This window comes from Macaca mulatta, chromosome 8 (genome assembly GCF_049350105.2).
Source record: "Macaca mulatta isolate MMU2019108-1 chromosome 8, T2T-MMU8v2.0, whole genome shotgun sequence".
Classification (NCBI taxonomy): domain Eukaryota; kingdom Metazoa; phylum Chordata; class Mammalia; order Primates; family Cercopithecidae; genus Macaca; species Macaca mulatta.
The window spans coordinates 28,020,524-28,046,114 of NC_133413.1; the positions used below are offsets into that span (position 1 = coordinate 28,020,524).

Genomic DNA, 25,591 nt, shown 5'->3' on the forward strand with positions numbered 1-25,591 from the left:
AGACATTTGGGGTCCTCATGGGTGAGTTTACATATTTCACCCCCAAGGAATTTTTACTTTGCCAGTTATGGTTTATTTTTAAAATGTGTTTGAAGACACGTCTTCTGGATCAGAGTACAGTACAAAGATAAACGGTATGGAATAAGCAGCTTGGTGGGATAATGTAAGAAGCATTAGATTGAGTGGATTGAGAGCCAAAGACTGGCTCCCAGCTCCCAGCCTCTCCTCCATTTAGCTGAATGAACTGCATGCAAGCTACCAGCCTTTAATAACAAATGCCTTAATCTCTTAAAACCCCCATTTCCTCGTTTCTCTTATGAAGGTCTTTGAGATCATGCACATGACAAACAAAGTTAATATACTGGCCAAATGCAGATTATTATTGTTGATTTTGTTGTAATAATATAATATTTGAAACCTGAATTATGGTAGAAATGGAAGTGGGCAGGGCTTTGGCTCACTCCAGAATTTGGAAGACGAACTGAGGAAGCTCTGCATTGACATCCCTTTTCTCCATATGTCCAGGGGCTTCCAGTGCTCAAGGCAGCCTCAGTCAACGTTGGACCAGGCTTGGTATTCACAAGTGCTGTGGTTGAGATAGGCCTTTGTGAAGTGTATGCCAACATCAAAGGCTAATTCCCAGACGGTTAAGTGGCCATTGAATTTTTGTTGCTCTGAGGGGTCTAGAAGCAACATGGGCTGAACTTGGATATGATGGAACAAGATGCAGTAATCCATATTAAAGAACTCATAGGTTCTTGAGTTTATCAGATCCAATAGCTAGTGCAAAACTGATTTAGAAGGTCAGCAGAAGCACATCATAGAATCTAGTATTTAGGATTGAATGCCCCATAGCTAAGACTGTGTGTACATAAGGTATTGGGGGTCATGGAAGTATTGTTTCATCAGTGTTGTCAATGAGTCCAGTGGAATAATGAAGGACAGTGCAGAATCTCCAGTCATGGGGCACTGAGGAATTGCCCATGACTTGCCACAGAATGCCCTGAGCTAGACATAAGTGAATAATGGCAAGATACAATAAACCTAATGTAATGGATGTCCAAAATGAGGTCAAAGCACAGAAACAATAGTTTAAGTAAGTCCCAAAGTGCATTATCAAGCATTGGGGCAGAGCTGTGGGCCAACTTCTAGGGGAAATATGGGAGCAAATACTAGCTGGCAGTACAGTTAGAAATGCAAGGAACAGTCTGTAGCATGTCCAAATAGATCTTCATTGCAGCTCAAAAGCAACCTTTATTTGAAATCATAGATTTGTTTTGATGTCGGTTGGTTGGTCTTCATTCATGACTACACATATTCTAACATCACTATTTCAACATCTCAATAGGAAAAAGGTTCACAACCAATATACAAGCATATTTCAGGGAACATCCTAAAATTGAAATTTTAAAATAAAATGGTTAGAGTTATCATGGAAAGGAAGGTCATTGTACATGGAACATGTCAATGAGAGGAAATGCTTTAGGGTAAAAATACACTAATTAGAGAGGAAGGCTGATATAACTGTGGGCAGAGATTTATGTATGTGGAAGTCAGTGAATCCACAGGTGGTAGTGTGCTGGTAAATGTTTGATAACCAGCTTTCTGGGAGTGTGGGGGACCCCCAATTTCTAGTATTTGTTGATTTCTGAGATATAAATGTTCCCTTTGTAACCAATTTCCATCATACAGATATAATAGATGTGAATAACCCAAGAGCATAGATAACAGTAAAATATAGTAAAATAATTAGTGATGAGTTTTGAATATTTATTACCTTTGTTTATAATATAATTTAATTATAAATTTATATAATTTAATCTGTATTAATGTCTTTTTTTTTCTCTTTTTTTTTTTTTTGAGACAGAGTCTCGCTCTGTCGCCCAGGCTGGAGTGCAGTGGCCGGATCTCAGCTCACTGCAAGCTCCACCTCCTGGGTTCACGCCATTCTCCTGCCTCAGCCGCCCGAGTAGCTGGGACTACAGGCGCCTGCCACCATGCCCGGCTAATTTTTTGCATTTTTAGTAGAGACGGGGTTTCACCATGTTAGCCAGGATGGTCTCGATCTTCTGACCTCGTGATCCACCCACCTCGGCCTCCCAAAGTGCTGGAATTACAGGCGTGAGCCACCGTGCCCAGCCTAATGTCTGTTTTTAACAACAAACTCACAAAATTCCTAAAAATTTCACAACCATCTCTTTTGAGCTAGTATGAACTAGCTCCAGCACACGACTGCCTGTGAGTGAAAGGACATCGGAGCATCTTTAGGGAAAGATGGAAAGGGAAAGGGACCAGGTGTGGTGGCTCACGCCTATAATCCCAACACTTTAGGAGGCCAAGGTGGGTGGATCACTTGGGTTCAGGAGTTCAAGACCTTCCTGGGCAACATGGTGAAAACCTAGCTCTATCAAAAATATTTAAAAAATTAGCCAGGCATGGTGGTGCTGGCCCGTGGTCCCAGCTACTCAGGAGGCTGAGGTGGGAGGAGAAGTTGAGCCTGGGAGGCAGAGGTGGCAGTGAGCTGATATCGCAGCACTGCACTCCAGCCTGGGTGACAGAGTGAGATTCTGTCTCAAAAAGAAAAAAAAAAAAAGATAGAGAGAAAGGAATAGCCATGAAATATTTTGTTACTTACAAGGAAGAACCAGAGAAAGGTGGGTTCAGATTCTTCTTCATATAAGTTAATGCATAACTGTAGAATGATTTTACTTAAATAATGCTCATTAATGATCAATGTCTTTTGTCCCACAGGCATGGGAAATGCTTCATATTATAGCTCATCTGCCGCAGATTTACCATGTACATTAAAAAATCACATAGTGAAGAATCTGTTACGCCTAGTGTTGCCCAACTTTTTTGACTGTAAAACCCTTTATTCCCCACAGAATACTTAGTATCTCGGCCGGGCGCGGTGGCTCAAGCCTGTAATCCCAGCACTTTGGGAGGACGAGACGGGCGGATCACGAGGTCAGGAGATTGAGACCATCCTGGCTAACACGGTGAAACCCCGTCTCTATTAAGAAATACAAAAAAAACTAGCCGGGCGAGGTGGCGGGCGCCTGTAGTCCCAGCTACTCGGGAGGCTGAGGCAGGAGAATGGCGTGAACCCGGGAGGCGGAGCTTGCAGTGAGCTGAGATCCGGCCACTGCACTCCAGCCTGGGTGACAGAGCGAGACTCCGTCTCAAAAAAAAAAAAAAAAAAGACTTAATGAATCAGAATCTTCAGAGTTGGGGCCCAAAAAGATCTCTCTTTAAAAAGTTCTTCCCATTATTCAGCTGTGAATATAAAATAAAATATGTTAAAAAAAATTCTTCCCATCAGACAAGGGTGCTACTACCCATAACATTTTTGGCAATACTTTTTTCTAATAATTTGTCAATGTGTTCTGAAAGAGTGCAAATTGATTGATTGATCGATTGAGACAGAGTCTTGCTCTGTAGTCCAGGCTGGAGTGCAGTAATGCAATCACAGCTTACTACAGCCTTTACCTCCCTGGCTCAAACTATCCACCCACCCCAGCGTCCCAAGTAGCTGGGACTACAGGCACATGCCACCATACTAATTTTTAAAAATTTTTTGTAGAGATGCGGTCTCCCTATGTTTTCCTGGTTGGTCTTGAATTCCTGGGCTCAAGAGATCCTCCTGCCTCTGCTTCCCAAGTTGCTGAGATTACAGGCATGTGCCACCGCACCTGGCTGCCTATAAATTTTTCAGCATGTAGTGTGACTGATATTAAATTGGGAATTCAGGAAACTTTAAATATAAGACCTTATCAATATTTTAAGATTACATATTTGAAATCCTCTTTTTTTTAATAATTTTTTTTTTTTTTTTTTTGAGACGGAGATGGAGTCTCACTCTGTCGCCCAGGCTGGAATGCAGTGGAGCGATCTCGGCTCACTGCAAGCTCTGCCTTCCGAGTTCATGTCATTCCCCTGCCTCAGCCTCTCCAGTAGCTGGGACTACAGGGGCCTGCCACCACGCCCAGCTGATTTTTTTATTTTTAGTAGAGACGGGGTTTTACCGTGTAGGCCAGGATGGTCTTGACCTCCTGACTTTGTGATCTGCCTACCTCAGCCTCCCAAAGTGCTGGGACTACAGGCATGAGCCATTACACCCGGACTTAAATAATAATTTTTTAAATTTTATCATAAAGACAGGGGTCTCACTATATTGTCCAAACTGGTCTTGAACTCCTGGGCTCGAGTGATCCTCCTGCCGTGGCCTCCTAAAATGCTACAATTACAGGCATGAGCCACCACGCCCGGCCAGAAATTCTCTCTCAAAAAACATTTTGCCACTAAATTTTAAACTGAAGTCATTAATTCTCTAGAAAGAATTACAACTACATGGCTTTTTAGATATTCTGTACAAATTGTTTATATTGAATAATAAAATCTCAGTGATGAAGGAAATAATACAGAATAACATAAAACTTTATCTGTGTTTGTTCAAGTATTTACCAAGTTCCTACTATGTTCTGGGGACTATGTATCCATAAAAAAAAAAAATATGACCTATTGGGAAAAAGATTAGAGAGATGTGTGTTAACAGATGTGCATGGGAAAAGACTCGATCGAAATATAGGGAGGTGCAGTCTGTGTGTCAAATCCAAGGAAGTCTGGTTTGTAGAAGAGAACAGGTATAATCATCAGGCCTGCATCATTATATTTAGTTCTGGGTATCACTATTTGAGGCATTTGGAACAAGTACACTATATGTAGAGGGTATGAGATACAGATGAGATACAGAGATTAAAGATGGGCTGATAAACAAGCTTGGAAAAAGCTCATTGATTATTGTAAAGAAGAGAAAACTTGGGAGATGTAGTTATATTCCAAGATCTAAATGACCTTCATGTTTACACTGAAGAGGGCTCAGATGGGAGAGCCAGGGTCTGCTGTTTAAAGTTGCAATGAACATTCATACCATGATATTCAAGGTATTCATTTCTGTACAATGTACAATGTAAGGCAGAATTACTCTGTGATTATAGCTCTCTAAGAACAGAATGTGTCTTAGTTCTCAGTTACTTGCAAGTTTTAAGCCTAGGCTGAATGAGCACTGAAGGACATGTTAAATAAGGAATTTAAGTATCCATTATGACAATTGGGTTAGTTAACGCCTGAACTACCTCCCAACCTTAAGCCTGTGTGTTTCTGTTATACATGCATAAAACACACACTTGTGTCATGGCTAATAAACTCAAATGCCACCTAAAAAATCTGCAGCATGGGCCTAGTGTGGTGGCTCATACCTGTAATTCCAGCACTTGGGGAGGCCGAGGCAGGTGGATCACATGAGCTCAGGAATTTGAGGCCAGTCTGGGCAACATGGCAAAACCCAACATTTATGAAAAATACAAAAATTAGCTGGGTGTGGTAGTGCACACCTTTGGCCCCAGCTACTTGGAAGGCTCAGATAGAAGGATCTCTTGAGCCTGGAAGGTCAAGGCTGCAGTGAGCCATGATTGTGTCACTGCACTCCAGCCTGGGGGACACAGTGAGATCCTATCTCAACAACGACAAAAAATCTGCAGCATGGACATACACTCATTCTTCAAACAAATAGGCTATTTCGATAATAGTTTAAAATTATAGGACATTTATGATCATTCAGTAAGCAACACTGAAAATACATTTCAGAGATAATGTTTACTTTCACAAAGTTTGCATTTTATACCAAAGACATATTCAGGTTATATATTTACAGGATGTACCTGCCACAAAAGTATAATACAACATTTTTGGTTGCAATTTACAAACAGAAGGTAATTGCATGAACTTACTAATGTTTCCTTCGTTAAAAGACACTGTTGCAATGTACATTGCAATGTAATCATGAAGTAATTCTGCCTTACATTATACACTGCACAGAAATGAATACCTTGAATATCATGGTATGAATGTTCATTGCAACACTGCACACTGTTAAAAGACAAAGACAAAATGTTTCTCTATTTTATACTAAAACCATGGATTAAGTCACATCTGTGCATACAGTTATAATGGACTACAACTTTCACTTTAAGGTAGAAAATCGGTAGCATAGATGTTATCAAGCTCTAATACCAGCATTAGAATGAATTTTCATAATTAAGTTTATTCTTTCCCTTTAATATATATTAATTATAGAATATTTAGAGAAACGCAAGTGTCAAAGGAGAAAAAATTACCCATTGTGTCACTTTACTGAGAACACCTTGGTGTATTTCCTTCCTGTCGCTTTCAGCTGTGCATATTTTGTGTTTGTTTGTTGTACATACTTGTGATCGTATTGTATCTATATTTTGTAGCCTGCTTCTAAGGCACAAGCAATGTCCTCTGTTTTTACAAACATTTTACTACATGGTAATCCACCTGGTAGATTCTTCGTTATTTTATAATGAGTTCTATACCTTGAATATCATGGTATGGATTGTCTTTATTGTCTATTGGGAAACTGACTTCCAGGCCAAATGTGTAGCTATTAAAAAAGTAGGCCAAGAACGGTGGCTCACGCCTGTAATTCCAGCACTTTGGGAGGCTGAGGCTGGTGGATCACTTGAGGCCAGAAGTTCGAGACCGGCTTGGCCAACATGGTGAAATCTGTCTCTACTAAAAATACAAAAATTAGCCAGGCGTGGTGGCACATGCCTGTAATCCCAGCTACGCAGGAGGCTGAGGCAGGCAAATCGCTTGAACCCCAGAGGCAGAGGTTGCAGTGAGTCAAGATTGCGCCACTGCACTGGGCAACAGAGCAAAAACTTCATCTCAAAAAAAAAAAAAAGTATATAAAAAACTGACAAGTGCTTATAACTTTCCCTGTAAAGCCCTTGCAATTGCTTCAGGTGAGAAGGCATAGCTATGGTGGGTTTGTCAAAATTCTAAACTGCAACCATTTTTAATCAGGGACCTCTCCTCTTTCTCTTGAATTCATGGACTTTCCTGGATACCCCTCGGTCTAACTACCTAGAGGAGAAAAGCAGCTGAAAAGTGCCACTTCTCATTTAGTGTGTGTGGGGGTGGGATGGGGGCGTGGGTTGCGTTCCTCTCAACTCCAAACATGCTTCATCGAGGAAAAGAGTAACTTTCAAATGTTTCTTCTTTGGTCATCTACTATACTTTAAAAAGCTGTCTTGCAGTAACCCATGGCTAAGTCCTGCTGGCTCCATCCTGCTGGTGAGATTGTGAGGGTCTTTAGTACCTTTCAGCTCAGACCCAAAGCAGAGCACTTCCAAGACAAACAGTCTGTCTAGAACCTCACCAGGAAATTCCAGAGGGAGTTTTCCACCTGTTTGTGCCTAACCTGAACTCAGTTCTGCAGGAAACTTGAGTTTGTGCATCTTCTATGTGGCCAGGTGTTGAAGTTCTGGCTAGAGGCTCACATGAAAGAAAACTGGGATAATAGCACGTGGATGAGGGAATGGTGTCCTATGGGATCCTCTTGGATAATATGTATTCAGGAGACAAAGGACCAGGTGGAAGTAGTTGGGATGAATCTATCGGTAAGCAACTTACATATTTGAACAACTGTTGCCTGACAAATGTAGATCGGGATGACTGAGATCACTGTAAAACATCTTTCTTCCAGAGTTGAGGGTGAGTGACAACATTTATGATATGGCAAGCATCGAGGAGTCAACATTTCAGTGCTTTTCTTTAAGCCAGAGAGATTTATTCATTCATGCATTAATCCCACAAATTATGTGGCTGGTGATATGGGAATGAATGGCATACTTCCTACGCTCAAAGAACTCAGTGTAGTAACAGACAAATATTTAGATAATTTGAGTGTGGTCCAGAAAGACAGAAGTGCATTGGATTTTATAAGAATATTGAGTAAGGGTGCCCAGCCCAGCTTAAGGTGGGTAGGAAATGGAGAACAATGTCAGAGAAGCCTTCCTGGAGGAAGTTACATTGGAATTGTTTTTTAAAGAACAGTAGTTTTACTGGCTGAGAAAGGAAGAAAGATGGCTGCGTGGGAGTGTTGGGGCGGGGGTGGCGGGATGTGTGGGAGTGTTGGGGTGGAGGTGGTGGGGTGAGTGGATAATGGTGCCCAGGAAAGGGACAGCATCAACCATGGTATGGAGGGGATATGGAATCAAGACTTGTGCCTGGCAGCACTATGTTTGAAACGCTAAATGGACATCTAGAAATGTCACATAGGCATGTAGAGGTGTGTGTCTGCAGTTCTGGGGTGAAGGCGCAGCTGGAGATCTAAATTTAGCAGTCCCTGGTATATACATGGTATTACATGGTATTTACGTAAGACTAAATGAGGTTGCTCAAAGAATGCGTAGTTACACAAGGGACCCCAGTTTGGAGGCTGAGGAGACAGATCACCCTAATATTTATTTATTTATTTATTTATTTATTTAGAGACAGGGTCTTGCTGGGCTGCCCAGGCTGCAGTACAGTGGTGCGATGATGGCTCACTGCAGCCTCGACCTCCTGGGCTCAGGTAATCCAGGTAGCTGGGACTACAGTCACGTGCTACCACACCTGACTAATTTTTTGTACTTTTTTTTTTGTAGAGATAGGGTCTCCTTTTGTTGCCCTGGTTAGTCTCAAAATCCTGGGCTCAAGTGGTCCTCCCACCTCAGATTCCCAAAGTGTTGAGGTTACAGGTGTGAGCTACTACTCCTGGCCACTACTCTAATATTTAGAGGGTAGTCTAGGAGGAGCCAGCAAAAGAAACTACAAGGAATGACTAGACAGGTGGATGGGTTGGGGGGGTGACAACAAAGTGTCAAGGGGAAAAAAGAGTCTCAAGAAGGAGGGATTGATGGATAGTTTCAAATGCTGCTGGGAAATAGAGAAAAATTAAAACAGAGAAGTGACTATTGTAGTAACGTAGAGATCATTAATGACCTTGACAGAGGCTATTTAAGTGCAGTGGTAAGGTCAGAGGACAGAGTGGAAGGTAGAGCTGCGTGTGGTGGCACATGACTATAGTCCCAGCTACTAGGGAGGCAGAGGCAGGAGGATCACTTGAGCCCAGGATTTTGAGGCTGCAGTGAGATATGATCATGCCACTGCACTCCAGACTGGGCGACAGAGCTAGACTGTCTTTAAAAAAAAAAAGTTTTTTTTTTTTTTTGAGAGGGAGTTTTGCTTTTTGTTGCCCAGGCTGGAGTGCAATGGCTTGATATCAGCTCACCACAATCTCTGCCTCCCTGGTTCAAGTGATTCTCCTGCCTTAGCCTCCCAAGTAGCTGGGATTACAGGCATGCACCACCACACCCGGCTAATTTTTTTATATTTTTAGTAGAGACGGGGTTTCTCCGTGTTGGTCAGGCTGGTCTTGAACTCCCAACTTCAGGTGATCCACCTGCCTTGGTCTCCCAAAGTGTTCGGATTACAGGCGTGAGCCACCGTGCCCAGAAAAAAAATGTTTTTTTAAGTGGAAGACAGATAAGGAAGTGAGATGGACAAGAGCAACCCCTGACTCTGGGCTAGCGGGTGTTCTGGCCCCTCCTCCTAAAGGTCATTCTGATGAAAGGGAGGTGGCTTATGGTCCTCTGAAAGGGCTGGCCAGGGCCCAAAAAGAGCCAGGTCACTTATACCAGGGTGCCAGGGTGCACTGGCCCTTGATTATCAGACTCATGTCAGCCCATTCCACAGGCATGCAGTACCCTCAAGGCTCCACATAATGTTCTTAAAACAGCACCTGGCACATAGTTGGTGCTATATAAATTTCTGTTATAATTATACCAGTTTCTAGGCAAGCTTTATCGGCTTCTAAGAACAAATCATTTATGTAAACCAAATCATTTTCAGGGTATGTAAAGTCTATATTCTCTTTTTCTGTCTTCCTTTCTCTCTCTCTCCTTTCTGGGTTCTGGTTAAGATGGAGAGCTCTCCCTGGAGAGTCTGGGATTGAACCACCAAAGAAGGGTAGAGCAAACAAAAAGGGAAATAAATGAAGGCATATCCAGAGAAATACATTTATGGAAAACACCAGCATTGAAGAAAATACAGCATGCAGTGCATTGAAATTTTGTACCTGTTGTACAGGTAGCAAAAGATAACAGATAGAGGGTGGATTTTTAGTTTTGGTTAATTCATTGGTAAAGTGGGAAATATTCATGCAGAAATGGAGGAATGATCATGCAGTACTGCAGTGGTTCCTTTGGAGGAATTTTGAACGTTGCATTACAGTTCAACTGTCCTGGAAATAAAAAATATGGTAGAAAGCAGAGATGGTGGGGAGGATGTGTAAATATCTTTAACTCCCCCTTCTTGGTCTCCAAACACCTTTATCATTCCATTCAGCCTTAGGCCAAATTCTGGATGCTTTTACAGGTGTTTTTCATGTGTAAAACGTGCATATCTATCTCCTAGGAGCATCGTGGAGATGGAATGAGATATGTAAATTATGCTGTATATAGCAACTGCATCATTAGAGCATCTTTCAACAGAAGTGCACATCCCCTCATGGCTGATGACTGGCATTTCCTGTTCATTTTTTTCCTTCTACCTCTTAACCTTACTGACGATGCTTTCAATACAAATCTAATAACAACGGCAGCTAACATTTATCATGTGCTCAAATTAAGTCATTTCATCTCCCCAACAATCCTATCAGGTAGGACTGTCATCTTCATCTCCTGAGCTTTGGAATCACATTAGGCAGCCTGGCTTCAGAGTCCAGCACTTTTTGTGTTTTTGTTTTTGTTTGGACAGGATTGCATTCTGTCTCCCAAGCTGGAGTGCAGTGGTGTGATCACACAGCCCACTGCAGCCTTGACCTACTGGGCTCAAGCAATCCTCCAGCTGCAGCCTCCTAGTAGCACTATAGGCACGCCATCATACCTGGCTAATTTAAAAAAACTTTTTTTTTTGTAGAGATGGGTCTCCCTATGTTCTCTAGGCTTAACTCGGAACTCCTGGCCTCAAGCGATCCTCCCACCCCGGCTTCCCAAACTGCTGGGACTGCAGACGTGAGCCACTGCTCTTAAACGCCCAGCTCTTAAGCACGCAGTACACCACGTTTAGCTGGAGAGACGCCAGGTCACTTCTTGGGCCATACCCTTCTCATCACAAACTCAGGTTTCTCTTACAAACCACCCTTAGTGCCTGCAGTGCCCAGGACTCCTGCCTTGGTTCCTGGGGCCCACGCGAAGGTGACTTAACTTACCTAGATGGAACCAGCCCAATGGTGTCCCTCTGAACACCGTGAACTTTCACCCCGGCTGAGCAGTAAGTCTGCACCGCTCTCCCTTTCTTTGCGGCCTCAGGGCTGACCCAAAGTGACAGCCCTTTTTACTTACTTTCCTAAGTAGTAGTGCGAGTATTTTTTTTTTTTTTTTGACGCGGAGTCTTGCTCTGTTGCCCAGGCTGGAGTGCAGTGGCGCGATCTCGGCTTACTGCGACCTCTGCCTCCCGGGTTCAAGCAATTCTCACACCTCAGCCTCCCTCGTGGCTGGGATTACAGGCGCACACCACCACACCTGGCTAATTTTGTATGTTTTTTTAGTAGAGATGGGGAGTCACCATGTTGGCCAGGCTGGTCTCGAACTCCTGACCTTGTGATCCGCCCGCCTCAGCCTTCCAAAGTGCTGGGATTACAGGCGTGACCCACGGTCCCCGGCCCTGGTATTCCTAAAAGACGTAGGACCCCACGAATCCCTGCAGGCGAGGACGTAAACTGGACTGCTGAGCCCGCCCCAGAGCTCCCGCGCTAGTGCGAGAGGCTGGGACACTGCCAGGTGCATACAGCCGCGGCCTGGCGCAGGCGGAGCGGGCAGATGGGGTGCCGTGGACAGACGCGGGAGCGGCGCAGGCCCCGCCGGTCCGGACGCGGAGGGCGGGGCACGAGCGCAGCAGGAAGGGGGCGTGGCCAGGAGCAGGCCCGGCCGCTCCCCCGCCCCTCCCCCTCCGCTCTCCGCCCCAGCCTGGCAGCTCCGCCCTCTGCGTGACGTCACTGGCCAGGCCAGCCGGCGCCATTTTGAAAGTGGAGTCGCCTACCCCTGCCGCTGCCGCCGCCGCCGTCGCTGTCGTAGCCGCCGCTGCCGCTGCCGGAGAAAGAGCACGAGCGGGGAAGCCCCAGAGTGAAATCTAGCATCCTGCCGGCTGGTCTGCCCGCCCCTCCTTCCTTTTCCCCCGGCCCCCGTCCCCTCCCCCCGCAGGTGCCATCCGCCGCCATCCGCCCTCTCTACCCCCCCATCCCCAGGTGAGGGGGGTGAGTTCAGGAAGCGGAGACCCCGAGGAACCCAGCAGGGTCACCATTTGCAGCGCAACATGGCAGGTAAAGGAGAAATCCCCCTCGCCCCCTGACAAGGCACCGCTTCCTCCTTTTTCCCTCCATCACCCCCTAGCGACCGCCCGCGCCTCGCGCGGAGCCATAGGACGCCCCTCGGGTTTGAGGGAGTAGGGTCCAGAGGGGTGGGGTGGGGGCGGGGAGGGCTCCCAGGAGGCAAGTGGTCACAGTGAGAGTCACTGGGCTTGGAGAACGGGGCTGGCGCCGTGGCGGTGGTGGGGGTGGGGTGTGCCGGCGAGCTTGGGGTGAGGCGTGGGTGGGGCGGGGTGGGGGCGCGTGCAGATTTGTCCCTCTCGCTCGGGAGCCTGGTGGATCCTCTCCCACCTCCCCACCTCGCCCCTCGCCTTTATTTTTTTTTTCCTGCAGGTCTTCATTTAATTTGTATTTTTTCCCCTGCTGCAAGTCTTCTTGGGTGTATATACACATTTATTTTGCACCGAGAAGGAAGAGCGCTTTACAAGTTAAAATACAATGGGGGCATATGTGTATTTTTCCCCCCACTGTGGATGCCAGTATTTTTGAGACTGGAAGCCTAAATTTTTTGTTTCGAACCATTTCGTTTCCGTTTCTTCCCTCTTACCGCCGAAGAGTGCAAGGCCTTTCATGTACAGCAAGTTGCATGAAAATAATTTAAACTTTCCGTTTAGTATGTTAGCTTTTTTGCAGATGTCCTTTTCCCAAAAGGGTTTGGTAGAGTTAGTTAAAATAGTTGCGGAGTTCAGAGATATAAATAGCAAGGAGGAGAGAGATTTAGGTAGAAGCTTTGAAAGGGAGGGGAAAGGATGTAGAGAGAAAATCAGTTTAGGAATAAATTTAGCAAGGAATAGGGGTGATAGGGGAGAGAGAAGTAATGTAATTGCTTTGAGAATTCTTTTTGTACATGTTGGTGTTGCTAAATCTTTTCCTTCATGTAGTAGAATCAATTCCGGATTTAGATTCAGTTTCTTTCTCCCTAGAGCCCCAGGACATTTTCACGATTTCGACCTCAGTACTTGCACGTGAAATAGAAACATTCCGCGATGAGACCAGTTTTCCGTGCTATTATATTCATTATTTAGATAATTAAACCTTTTGAAAAAGTTAACGTGTCGGATTGACTTGTTTGCTATAAATAAGTTGCTTGTTGGCCTTGTTGAATAATGAAATGAGATTAAAATTGTTTTGCACGAGATGACATGTTAGCGAAATGAATTCTTTGCCAGGTCCTTTGGAGTCGAGAGATGAGGTGAAGGGAGGCAGAACAAGCTTCCTTTGACAGTCTCTTTAGCAGCATTCATTTCGGTTTCTTTTCCTCTCTGTCTGGAGCCAGTGATTTGCTGGTAATGAATGCAAAGAAATGGGTGTAGTGTTTGCTGTGTGTGCACTTTGGTGATAGGGTTCATATGAATCATTACTTCTTACCCAGGCAGTAATGTTCCCGAAGTTTTCTCTTCGTTCTATGTTTCATGGTAGTTAACCTTATTAATTCTTCTGCAGGCTTTTTGTACACTTAAAAAGAAAACTCTTTAACTCTTGGTATTTACTTTTTTTCTGGTAGGTCTTGGCTGAATGTAAGGCTTTTACTGTATTTGAGAGGAGGTTTGTGAACAGATGTATAATGACCGTAGATCATGTGCCTTTAAATAATTTCATACCTGGAATGTTTGTTTTTTTCTTTTTAGTACAGTACCAACTATTGGGGTCTCATCTTTTTCCAAACTGGTGCTCTTGGTGGTAGTTGTATGTGTGGGCAGAACTAGGCTGTTAGTATCATGCCAACCATGGATACCATCTCTGTGTTTACGAGAGTCAACATAAGCAGAACTCGGTTTTAATTGGTATGTTTTCTTTTTCCAGGAGCTGGAGGAGGGAATGATATTCAGTGGTGTTTTTCTCAGGTGAAAGGAGCAGTAGATGATGATGTAGCAGAAGGTAAGAAAGCGTTTAATAATGCAAATTTTGGATATATAATTTTTTCAGAAATGTTTCCTACTGAGGGATTTCCTTGAAGCCGAAACTACTATAAATTCAAGATGATTTTGTGTTTATTGTCCAAGAAATGTAAGAACAGTTTTAAAAGTTACCTTTCTGAGAAACAGCCTTAAATTTCATTTATTTATGCCTTGTTTTTATTATTTTTTCCTCTGAATTTATATGAAAGGTGATGAGACATACAAAATCCTCACGTGAAAGCTGTGAGCTGCATTTAAGGGTTTCTTTGTTATGTAAATTCCACATACAAATAAATGGCGATGCGTTTTTATGTTTGTACATTGTTTTAGATAAGTAAATTGAAATAGGTGCCATCAGCATTTGGTTCAGAAACATTCTTAACAGCGTCTTTGATTTTTATGGGAAGATTTTTAACTACTTTTGAATTTGTCCACTTTGGGAGTGTGATGCTGATTGGCATATTCTGTGAAGAAATGATAGCTCAGGTTATTCGTTTTGTTGTCTTTCTAGTATTTAGGTGGATAAGACAGTAACAATGCTATGCATATATTGCTTGTCTTCTAGGAAGCGTTATTCTTGTGCAGGTAGAAACTGTGTTTGATCAGTTGAAGTGCTTAACGTCTAATTTTCTCCCCATATTTGTTTACTAATGTGTTTCAGAAGTTTAAGTTTTGGAACTTCAAGGTTTTGCATTCATTTGAGATGGTCTTAGGCAGCAGAGGCATTTCCCACAAAGTTGTTGCATTGTTTCATTCCTCAGAAATGTTGACGTTTTTTAATGGTATTGTGTGTCTTGAATTACAGTAGGAATTTTCCAAACAAAACTCATAAATTTAAACATGTACTTTTGAATTTTAAAAATTTGGTGAAAATTCATAAACCTTTTTTCCCTAGATTGTGTTGTCCTCATATTTCTGACCTGTCTGTAGGGTACTCTTTTGGAGGTTTTTTTTCAGTTGGTGGGTGGTAGCCGAATGCTTTTATTTGCTGTGTCAGTGTCATTCTTAATGAAGTGTCTGTTTTAGAGTGTGGTGAATCCTATGGGAAGCCAACTGGCACAGGTTATACTTGTCATATTTTACAGAGCTCGCTCACGTTCCTTTTCTTTTGAATCCTTATCTGTTTCTTAGATGAGAAACCAGAGACAAAAGAGACTGACTGATGGTCATGCAAATAGTGTAAATCAAGGTTTTCTGATGAAGTCAGTAGTGTTTGACTTGTTTAGAGAAATAAGTCCTAACTTCAAGGGAGGAGTTGTGTATTACTCATGTTGTAACTATATTACCTGTTGAATAGTAGACACTCCAGTATTGGATCATTAGTTCTGTGCAGTTGTGTAACACTCACCAAGTTATGAAGGTGCTGTATACTTGGAAAATATTCTTTGGTTGAATTCCATTTATTCCCTTAGGAAAGTTCCCCTAAATGCTGAGCACTGAGGGTGCTTGGTGTCTAGAACATAAACTCTGCCCACAAGGAGCTCATAGTCTGCTTGTTAAACATTAGGCAGAAAGACCACATGGCTTTATTTAATGAGAAGAAATTGATATTTCAAACTGAAGATCATTTACCTAACTAAACCAAATAGCTTGTGATATACATTAAGTCCTCCCTTAATGTTCTGTGACTTTAAGCAAAGAAAGCAAGTTCTATAACAAAAGATGCTGAGCAGAAAAAAAAGTCAAAGTTTTCAAGAACATATTGAGGTGAAGTTAGGAGATAAATCAGTTATAGTTCCCCTTTGCTGATACTTAGTAGGTGCATTTTTCTACTGATTCATTAAATAATTTTCTTTAGAGGTTAAATATTTTAACGTAAGCATATTCTTAGCATCCTAAAACGCTGATCCTTTGTATATATATTTTAGTAAAATAACATATAGTAAAAATATGACCTGTTCTAATAGGTATCATTATACAAATGTATTAAGTATAAAAATCCAATTTTCAAGTGACACCACTTTAATTTGGGCTTTTCTGCATACTAGAGTTTGAATATTATAGTCTTGTTTGTTTTACTAAGGGAAGATTTGCTTTTCTGAAGTAAAATAAGATTATTAACACATTGCCTACCACCCTACGTTTAGACTGATTTCTTAAACAGGTTACATGTAGCTCAACTTTTACTTGCCTGTTTTCTGTTAATGATACATCTTGATTGTCTCCATATTGCCTACCTTTCTCCCGTCTACATGCGGTCAGCTGCCAGGGCATACCATTTTTACTCTGTAATGCCTTAATATTCTTTGCATACCTGCTTTCACCTCTGTTCAGGTTTCCACTCTCCCTCATCCGAGTTGCAGTAAGTTCCTAAATTATTCCCTGCTTCTTCATCCTATGTTTTGCTTGAGAGTTAATCTTAAATGCAGTCCTAGTTTTGTCGTTTTCCTCATAAGTCCACGGTGGATCACTGTATCCACTGGATTAGGAATTAAGTTCAAACATCTCAGTCTAGAATGTGTGACCTTTGTCCAATATGGCCTCTCCTTCTCTCAGTTTATTTGCTGCTATGGCTGATGACCCAGCTAAACAGATACTGTTCTTCAAAGGCGTTCTATGCTGTCTTACTTTAGGGTCTTTGTTTTTGCTGCTTCCACCTTGCAATGCCTGACAGTCCTCCCACAGTTCTCTTACCAGGATCCTGTTCATCCCTCAAATCATGCCTTTAACCTTTTTGCTAATTCTGTCTTTTGGAAATACCTGTTTTTAAAATCTTCCTTTATGGCACTTTATTACATAGATATCATATAGTACCCCACATCTCTACTGTTACGTACTACAAAGTTTAGTGCAGGACTGATTTATCTTCGTACCTTATGCAGGCATGAAACTGCTCTGTCTAGAACAATGCCTGGCACACAGTAGTTGAATATTTGTTTGAATGAAGGAACATAAATATTACTGTTCTTAGGTTTTGAAAGGGGATGAGAAGTGGTAAGAGGATGATTGAGATGTACTTCTAGCAGTCATGGATTTAGTTATTTGGTAGGCTTTTTAAAATAAAAATTTAAAACGCTGTCTGCAGAATCATTGGTAGGCTTTTTATAACCAGATTGATGATATACAACCGTATAATACAAAGAAATCAGGAGACCTTGGGTTTTTACCCTAGCTCCAGCACAAACTAGTGTGTGTCACTGGGGATAAGTACTCCCCTGGGTTTCTGTGTGTTTAGTAATGGAATAATAAGAATGGATTAGGTGATTTCTGCTTTTCCTTGTACTTTAATCTTGTTAATTTCCAAAAGCATCTAAAAACAGCCCAAATTCTTTTTTTTTTTTTTTTTTTTTTGGTGAGACAGAGTCTCACTCTGTTAGGCTGGATAGCAGTGGCGCAATCTCGACTCACGCATCCTCCGCCTCCCGGGTTCAAGTGATTCTCCTGCCTCAGCCTCTTGAGAAGCTGGGACTACAGGCGCACGCCACCATGTCCGGCTCATTTTTGTATTTTTATTAGAGATAATTTTGCCATGTTGGCCAGGCTTGTTTTGAACTCCTGACCTCAAGTGATCCACCTGCCTCGGCCTCCCAAAGTGCTGAGATTACAGGTGTGAACCACCAGCCACAGAATTATTACTACTGATAATTAATACTACTGGTATTATTTGAGATGCTGGACTCTCTAGAGGCCTTAAAAATAAATTATTGCTAGTAATGTATTTTATATTTTTAATTTTTCTTTTATTGAAAACTTTCTGTCATGAGACAGTAGGTAAAAGCACAGACTCAGGTGCTAGGCTACATGGTTTGAATCTTGCTCAGTCATTTATCAGTTGTGTGGTCCTCTCTTTGTGCCTGGCTGCCCTCTGTAAAATGAGGATAACAATGAAACCTGTCTTTTTTACAGTGTTGTTTTGATGATTAAATGAGTTTATACACATAAAACAGAACAGTACCCAGCACAAAAGAGCCTTATGAGGATTTAGATATTATTACTTGAACCTTCATATTATTGTTACTTTGGAGGAAGAGTCTTTGGAGTATGAGTAAATTGGGGATTTGTCTTTAAAGCCTACTAAAAATTTCTCAAAGTGAAGGAAATAGCATGTATGTGTGTTTTATACATACTCTTTGATTCCACTAATAAATTACCAAATACATTCAAAACTAACCTATAGATTTAGAGACACATATGAAGCTGGTAAAACTATGAAGAAAAGCTATGAAGTAAAAGGAAAAAAAGTACTGTAAAAAGTACTATGAAAGTCAGTATAGTGGCTACCTTTAAGCTGTTGGAAGGGGGTTGTGATTGGGAAGGGTAGGGGAGGCCCTTGGGTGCCATCTTGACTGGAATGGTGGTTGTACAGATGTTTGTAAAGACTAACGTGGGCATTTTTGTTTCAATTTTTGTTTTTCTTTATCTGTTAAATTTTACAATAAGAGGATTTTAGAAATCTAATACAGTACTAAAGGGTTTAGGATGGAAAATGGCAGTCCCCTACCTCCCCACTCCCTAATCCCTAGTCCATCTCCTAAGAGCAGTTGTTCAGCTCATCTGCTGGATTCCTTGGTGCATCATTTCCTTTTTGGGTATAAAATGATATTTCTGTATCTTGTCAATTTTAGCATTTCCAGCTGACTTGCTCATCTAGTAGGTGATAACTAAGCTGTTCACATTATCACCCCCATTTCTGTCCCTATTGTGCCCCAATGTTACATCACACACTATGATTAAATTGGACGTCAGTGCTTAAGTTGTTATGACCGTGCACACGTTCTCTACTGAACCAGTAGTGCTCTGCAATGTTTATTTCATCCTGAAGGTAATACAGTAATTGCTTGTTTGTTAAGTTGGCTACTATTTGTTTTTTTAAAAAACTTAATCTGGAAAGTATGTGGAATAGTATAATGAACTCCTGTCACCCATCATTGTCAACGGCCAGTGCTGCCCCATTTATGCTTCCATCACTTGACCCTTTCCCATCCTTTTGTTATTTAATAATGTAATATTTGTTTTTAAAATCTGGATTTAACAAAATAGAAAGCAAGTTCATTTTTTAAAGTCAAGCAGTAAGAAATTTTTTCTAATGATTTTGATAATGTGTTTAAATTTTGCTTGTGGAAATATTAAAGATTCAGATACATGTGGATAATCTGAAGTGTGTAATATTTGGTCAAAATAATGGAACAGGCCAGGTGCAGTGGATCACGCCTGGAATCCCAGCACTTTGGGAGGCCAGGCAAGAGGATCTCTTGAATCCAGGAGTTTGAGACCAGTCTAGACAACGTAGTGAGACCTTGTCTCTACAAAAAATAAAATATTAGCAGGGTATGGCGGCGTGCAACTGTAGTCCCAGCTACTCAGGAGACTGAGGCTTGAGCCTGAGAGGTGCGCTATAGTTAGGCTGTGATTGTGCCACTAGACTCCAGCCTGGACAATAGAGTAAGACTCTGTTTCAAAAAAAAAAAAAAAAGGAACAACTTAACCATTCAAGATAGTTATTTTAATTATTTTAATATACATTTTGATTGTTTAGTAATCTTAAAATATCAGATGTTATTAAATATTTAATAATGAACCTCATCTCCATATTTGATAGTCTTAAACTTTCATAGGAAATTATTTTAGGATGTTATCTTATAAAGTCTGATTTTATGAAACTTGGATCCAAGTGCATTGTGTGTTTTCAACTGTTTGCTTTCTGTTTACTGTTGGTAGGATTTAGCCTTGTGGACTGGGTCTTGAAAAATATTTTTTAAATGGTAGAGGCTAAAATATGCCCAAATAAGGACATAAGTAAAAATTTGAGAAATAGTCCATATTTTGATATCACACACAATTTAATGGTTTTAGTCCATACCATATGTTTAATGCTATAATATGAACAGAATTTAAAATCATGTCTCTTCTGCATCTTTTTTGTTAAAGACAAAGTCTTGCTATGTTGCCCAGGCCGTCTTCTGTGTTTCTTAGAGTAGTATGCATGTTAGATTTAGGCAGTAAGGTAAGTTAGTAGAAAAAAATAGTAGAACCCTGTTGTTTTGTGGATTTAAAAATAGTGGCACATTAGCTGTATTCCGAAACCTAATGACCTGTGGTGAAGGTCTTAGTTAATATCCTTACCTTGTATGACATGTGACACTTCTTTTTCTTAACACTAGCATTACTACTGACTGAAGTCTAGTAGACCTCACTCAGTACAGTCACTTAAAGTAGTAGTGTCAATTTACCCATTAAATACCATGAATGATAGTATCTGTTTAGCATAAAATAGTTTTCTTGCTTTATTTTAAAATACTAAGTTTTTTCACATTCATTTGACAAAAGATTATGAGAGATAAAGGCCATTGAAAACATACTGCTGAAATTTTGTCTTGTTATTAAAATAAACCAAAAATTAGTCTTGGATGTTTCTTAGTACTCTGTAATAGTGAATGACATATTAAAGTCAAGTTATTGAAAATTGTAGAATAAGCAGAATGATGAGAGGTTGAAGCAAAAATTCATAAAATCAGTGAAGAGGTTACAATATGTTACATATTTACATATAAATGTTTGCCTAGTTTATCTTAAAGTTGAGTTGTAGGAAGAAAGGTAAGTTTCTTAATGCTGTTAAATAGGAAAACTGAAGGACTGGAAATAGCTAAAAAATTTTAGCTAATATCCTCAACTATAATCTTGTTGCCCTTTAAGGCGATGATGGAAATTATAATTAAGTAATCAAGTATCCATAAGGTGCTTCCTCAGCAGACAGAAAGAAAAGTAAAAGCTGGCCGGCCGTGGTTGCTCACGCCTGTAATCCCAGCATTTTGGGAGATGGAGGCAGGTGAATCACAAGGTCAGGAGTTTGAGAGCAGCCTGGCCAATGTAGTGAAACCTAAAAATACAAAAATTAGCCAGGTGTGGTGTCGTGTGCCTGTAGTCCCAGCTACTCAGGCTGAGGCAGAAGAATGGCTTGAATCTGGGAGGTGGAGGTTGCAGTGAGCCGAGATCGTGCCACTTGCGCTCTAGCTTGGACAACAGAGCAAGACTCCATCTCAGAAAAGAAAAAGCCTGGGTGCAAATTAGATTTTCTATAAATACACTGCTGTATAGTCATTGTAAGGAAGGCATGGCCATCTTGAGTAACCTAAATCTTTTGAGTGCTTAACTATGTACCAGGCATTGTTTTAGGTGCTTTACATCTATTAATTTACTGTTCTTCACAAAAACCTTGTGAAATAAGTAGACTGGTGGGAAAGTTAATTAACAGTATAATCTTGAGCAGGTGATGAAGCTGGGATTCTTACCTCAGACCTTTCACTTTTCCTAATATAATTTTATTTCAAAACTTGATCTCCTTTTAGTTCAGGTGAAAGTGTTTGATGTTGTTGAACTGCAGCTCTTGTTTATAACAAGGTTTATTTGTAATGCCTAGTAGATAATTTTTATTTTGAAGTAATCAAATATAATTTGGAGATTTATTGAATTTTCTGCTAATGGCATTCTTTTGAGACAGGGTCTTGCTGTGTCACCCTGGCTGGAGTGCAATGGCATGATCACAGCTCACTGCAGCCTCAACCTCCCAGTATCAAGTGATCCTCCTGCCCCAGCCTCCTGAGTAGCTGGGACTACAGGCACAGGCCACAACGCCTGGCTAGTGTTTAAAAATTTTTTGGTAGAGACAGGTCTCAACATGTTGCCCAGGCTGGTCTGCTAATGGCATTTGTTAGCTGAGATGTGCTGTCTATAGATCGGTTATAAGGGCTTTGTTAACCCTCTGATGTGTGTGAAATTGTATAATTGTACATATGTGCATTTCTCTGGTCAGAGTCCATAGCTGCCATCAAAATTGATATCATGTAGTCCAGTGGTTCTCTAAGTGTGGTCTGGCAACCCCTGAACTCATTCAAACTGTCTGTGAAGTCAAAACTATTTTCACAGTAGTACTCAGATGATACTTGCCTTTTTCAGTACACTTTGCAGTAGTGGTACAGAAGCCATCTTAGCATGAGATCAAGACAGTGGCACAAAAGGGTACTTGTAGAGGTAATCATCATCACCATGTACTAGCAGTTTAAAAAACTGTCAGTTTTAAGAATGTCCTTGAAGCAGTAAAAACTTAATTTTATTAAATTCTTCTTGAACACATATCTGTTCAACGTTCTGCATGACAGAATGGGAGGTATACCTAGAGCACTTCTGCAAGGGGGCAAAGTACAGTGGTTGTCTGGAGGAACAGCATTGGTGCAGCTGTTTGAGTTTCAACTGCTGTTTTCATGGAACATCATTTTTATTTGAAATAACTGGTAAACTATGGTTATTCGGACTTGGATATTTGGTGGACGTTTTCTCAAAAGAACAGTGAAACTGTTGCTTCAGTAGACAGTGTTTGTTGCCCATGATGAAATTTGAGCTTTCAAGCAAAAATTAGAATTTTGGAAAACACGTATCTGTAATTGTGAGCTCGACAGCCTCCCAGTACTTAAAAGATTTTTTCAAGTAAAATCAGTAGTCATATTAATGAATGTGATTTTTTGATAAATATGTCAACATTTGGAAGATCTGTGGAACTCAGTGAATCAGTCTTTTACGAGTGACCAATGCATGTGATGTTAAACAGTCATATATCAGTAAAAGTGCATGCTAGAGCATTGAATTTTAATGTGACAGACTACCGATATGTTTTCACATTCCACAAACCTTTAAGAATCTACCACTGAGGAGTTTTGGTGTCGTATCAAAGGTATATCCATAACTACCTGAAAAACCTATTAAAATGTTCCTCCCTTTGTAACTACATTGTCTGAGTGAGGCTGGATTTTCTTCACATATTTAATCGACAAAGCATATTGTGGTACAGTATATTGAATACAGAAACAGTTAAGAGAATCTTCATTCTGTTAGGCCAGATATTAAAGAGATTTGCAGCAGTGTAAAGCAGTGTCATTAATTTTGTTGGTGGGGAGGTGGGGGGTATAGTCATTTTTCATAAAATTTTTGTTAATGTGTGAGGTTTATTGCTATTTTACAATGAAGAAATATTTTAAAGTTTAAAAGCTCTTTGTTGTTCTAAGATTGTAAGAGTTAAGGGGATCTATCATTCAGAAAATTTGACAGTTGTTGGTTTAGTCTGTTCATAGATTTCATTTTAGTAATAATGCTTTACAAGTCTCATGAACCACAAGATAAGTGATCAGAACAGTGTACTGCTTTTGTGCATGAATGTCTTAAAAAATTGCATATGAAAGTAGTTTCTGTGACTTGAAATTGTTTCAGTCCCCTCCCTCCCTGTTCTTTTAGATACCAAATTAGATCTGCCTTAAGCTCTTTCAGCTGGTGATCTTGGTGAAGGAAGAATACCTTCAGGACGTTAAAGTATCTATTTTTAAACTTACTCTCCCTTACAGAGATTAAATACCAGTAACAGATTTGCCAGAATAAAATAATTTTTTACGGTTTTCCTCACAGTGTCTGCTCAGGTTCAACTATCAGGAACACTGAAATTCTCACAGCCTAATTTAGTGCCATCCTGGGTTGCCTGCCTCGTCATTAGAAGTGAGTTGGTGACCTTGACATTGTGTTTATTTTGAGCCCAACATGTAGCAGTTTGGTGATGTGTGGTCTGTTCTAGGAAAGAAGGCATAAAATGGGCTTGGTAACTGTTTCCCAACTTAACATTAAAGGGAAGTGAGAGAGGGAACAATGTTTTTCTGAAAATCCTAAAGTGAACAACATAATTCCATTTTAAATAGTTAAATTTCCCATTCTAAAGATGTAATATCAACTATTGCTTAATATTTTCAGTATTTTTGTGGCTGTTTTCTATGCTTGAATGCCAGAGCTTGTAGACTTTAACAGTTTTCTGTCCAGTTTTAAACACAATGTAATTTTAAAAAACTCAGCAAATTTTAAAAAATTAATGTGAATGTTTTTAGTTAATGTTGGCAGTAGTTGATTACAATATTATCTAGATCTTTGCTCTTGGCAAATGTGGAATCCTTGGCAAGTCGTTGAATACTTCTATATAGCACATTGCCGGGAGTTACACACTTGCAGCTTTTAGTTTCTATTGGTTAAATCCTCTCTGTATGTTCAAATACCAGATGGAGTTTTCTCTTCTGGAATCTTTGAATGATCTCTTTTTATCCAGTTCACAGGGTCTGTGGACCAGTGATCTGGTTTAAGAACTTCTGCTCTAATCTTATAGTTATGCCTATGTTTACACACTTACTGAAACTTATTTATTGGACTCTAAATTTGGAAGAATCAAGGATATTTGTATGGTAATAATGGTGTTTAGACTATTCAGGAGGGTATTTTTTCTTATCAATCCTCTTATTACTTTTTCCTGAGATGATATGGGAGGGATTAATCTTCTCTAAAATACTGGACTTGACAGATTTAGTGCATTCTCATCTTTTTTTTTTTCCCACCCTTTATTAAAAACTGTCTCTCATTGGTAAAAACATTAGAGGGATATATTGGATTTTGAACCAGTTGCTTATTTTATACTTTAATCAGAAGGAAATTTAAGTTCTTCAGTAGCTTGTGTTAAGAGAGAAATCAAAGTAGGTAAAAAGGATTGGGGGCAACATTTTAAAAATTTTCTAAAGATCCAGAAGAACATGGTTAGATCTGAAACAGTGTTACTTTTCATAACCTGCCATTGCAGGCTCGTCGTAGGTCTGCTCTGCATGAAAGTAGAAATAGTACCTTTTTTTGGTGTTACCCTGTGTGTCTGTTTTTTCCTGCTTACCGCAAGGTAAGATTCTTAAGGGTAGATGACTTTCTAAGGTAACATAAGAGGAATCTTTCCTTTTGGCTAATAGAGTGGGAAGACTCTAATTCAAGAGAAACAGGCTATTGTAGGCAATAAATAGTTCTGAACAAATTTCTTATCAAGGCATGCAACATGCAAAAATGGTTGTTAAAGGAATTGGTAGTAGCAAAGGCATTGCTTGTTCTGTCTTTTTTCTCCTTGACATAAAGTGAGCATTATTTTTTTTTCTAGCAACAGAACCAATTTTTAGTGAAAATTTTTAGCTACCTAATGTTTTTATGCATATTATAGAAAACACATAACATAATAAAATTTACCATTTTAACTGTTTTCAAATACACCATTCAGTAGTGTTAACTCTAGTCATACTGTGAAACAGATCCTCAGAACTTTTTCATCTTGCAAAACTGAAACTCTATACCCATTAAACAACTCCCTTCTTCCCCTCCCCTCAGCTCTTGGCAGCTATCATTCTACTTTCTGTTTCTGCAAATTTGACTACTTTAGATTCCTCCTCCAAGTGGAATTATACAGTCTTTTTGTGACTGGCTTATTTCATAATGTCTTTAGGGTTCATCCCTGTTGTAGTATGTGACAGGATTTCCTTCCTTTTTAAGGCTGAATAATAGACCATTGTGTGTATATATCCCTTTTGTTTATTCATTCATCCTTTGATGGACATGTTGGTTGCTTTCATGCTTTAGCTCTTGCTTA

General features: G+C 40.5%; 1 protein-coding gene across 4 annotated transcripts in view; it reads left to right on the plus strand.

Moving 5' to 3' along the window:
- Positions 1 to 11,914: 11,914 nt before the first annotated feature.
- The window catches only part of PPP2R2A (protein phosphatase 2 regulatory subunit Balpha), an 81,270-nt gene continuing 67,593 nt past the window's right edge, over positions 11,915 to 25,591 (plus strand). For 2 of the 4 annotated variants that reach the window (XM_015145008.3, XM_015145009.3), the window contains exons 1-2: positions 11,915 to 12,232; positions 14,081 to 14,155. In XM_015145008.3, coding sequence (XP_015000494.1) covers positions 12,226 to 12,232; positions 14,081 to 14,155 — 82 coding nt within the window. In that variant the 5' untranslated portion in view covers positions 11,915 to 12,225. Of the gene's footprint in view, positions 12,233 to 13,620; positions 13,693 to 14,080; positions 14,156 to 25,591 lie in introns of those variants that run through there. The other 2 variants (XM_077943282.1, XM_077943283.1) reach the window with 2 other exon arrangements.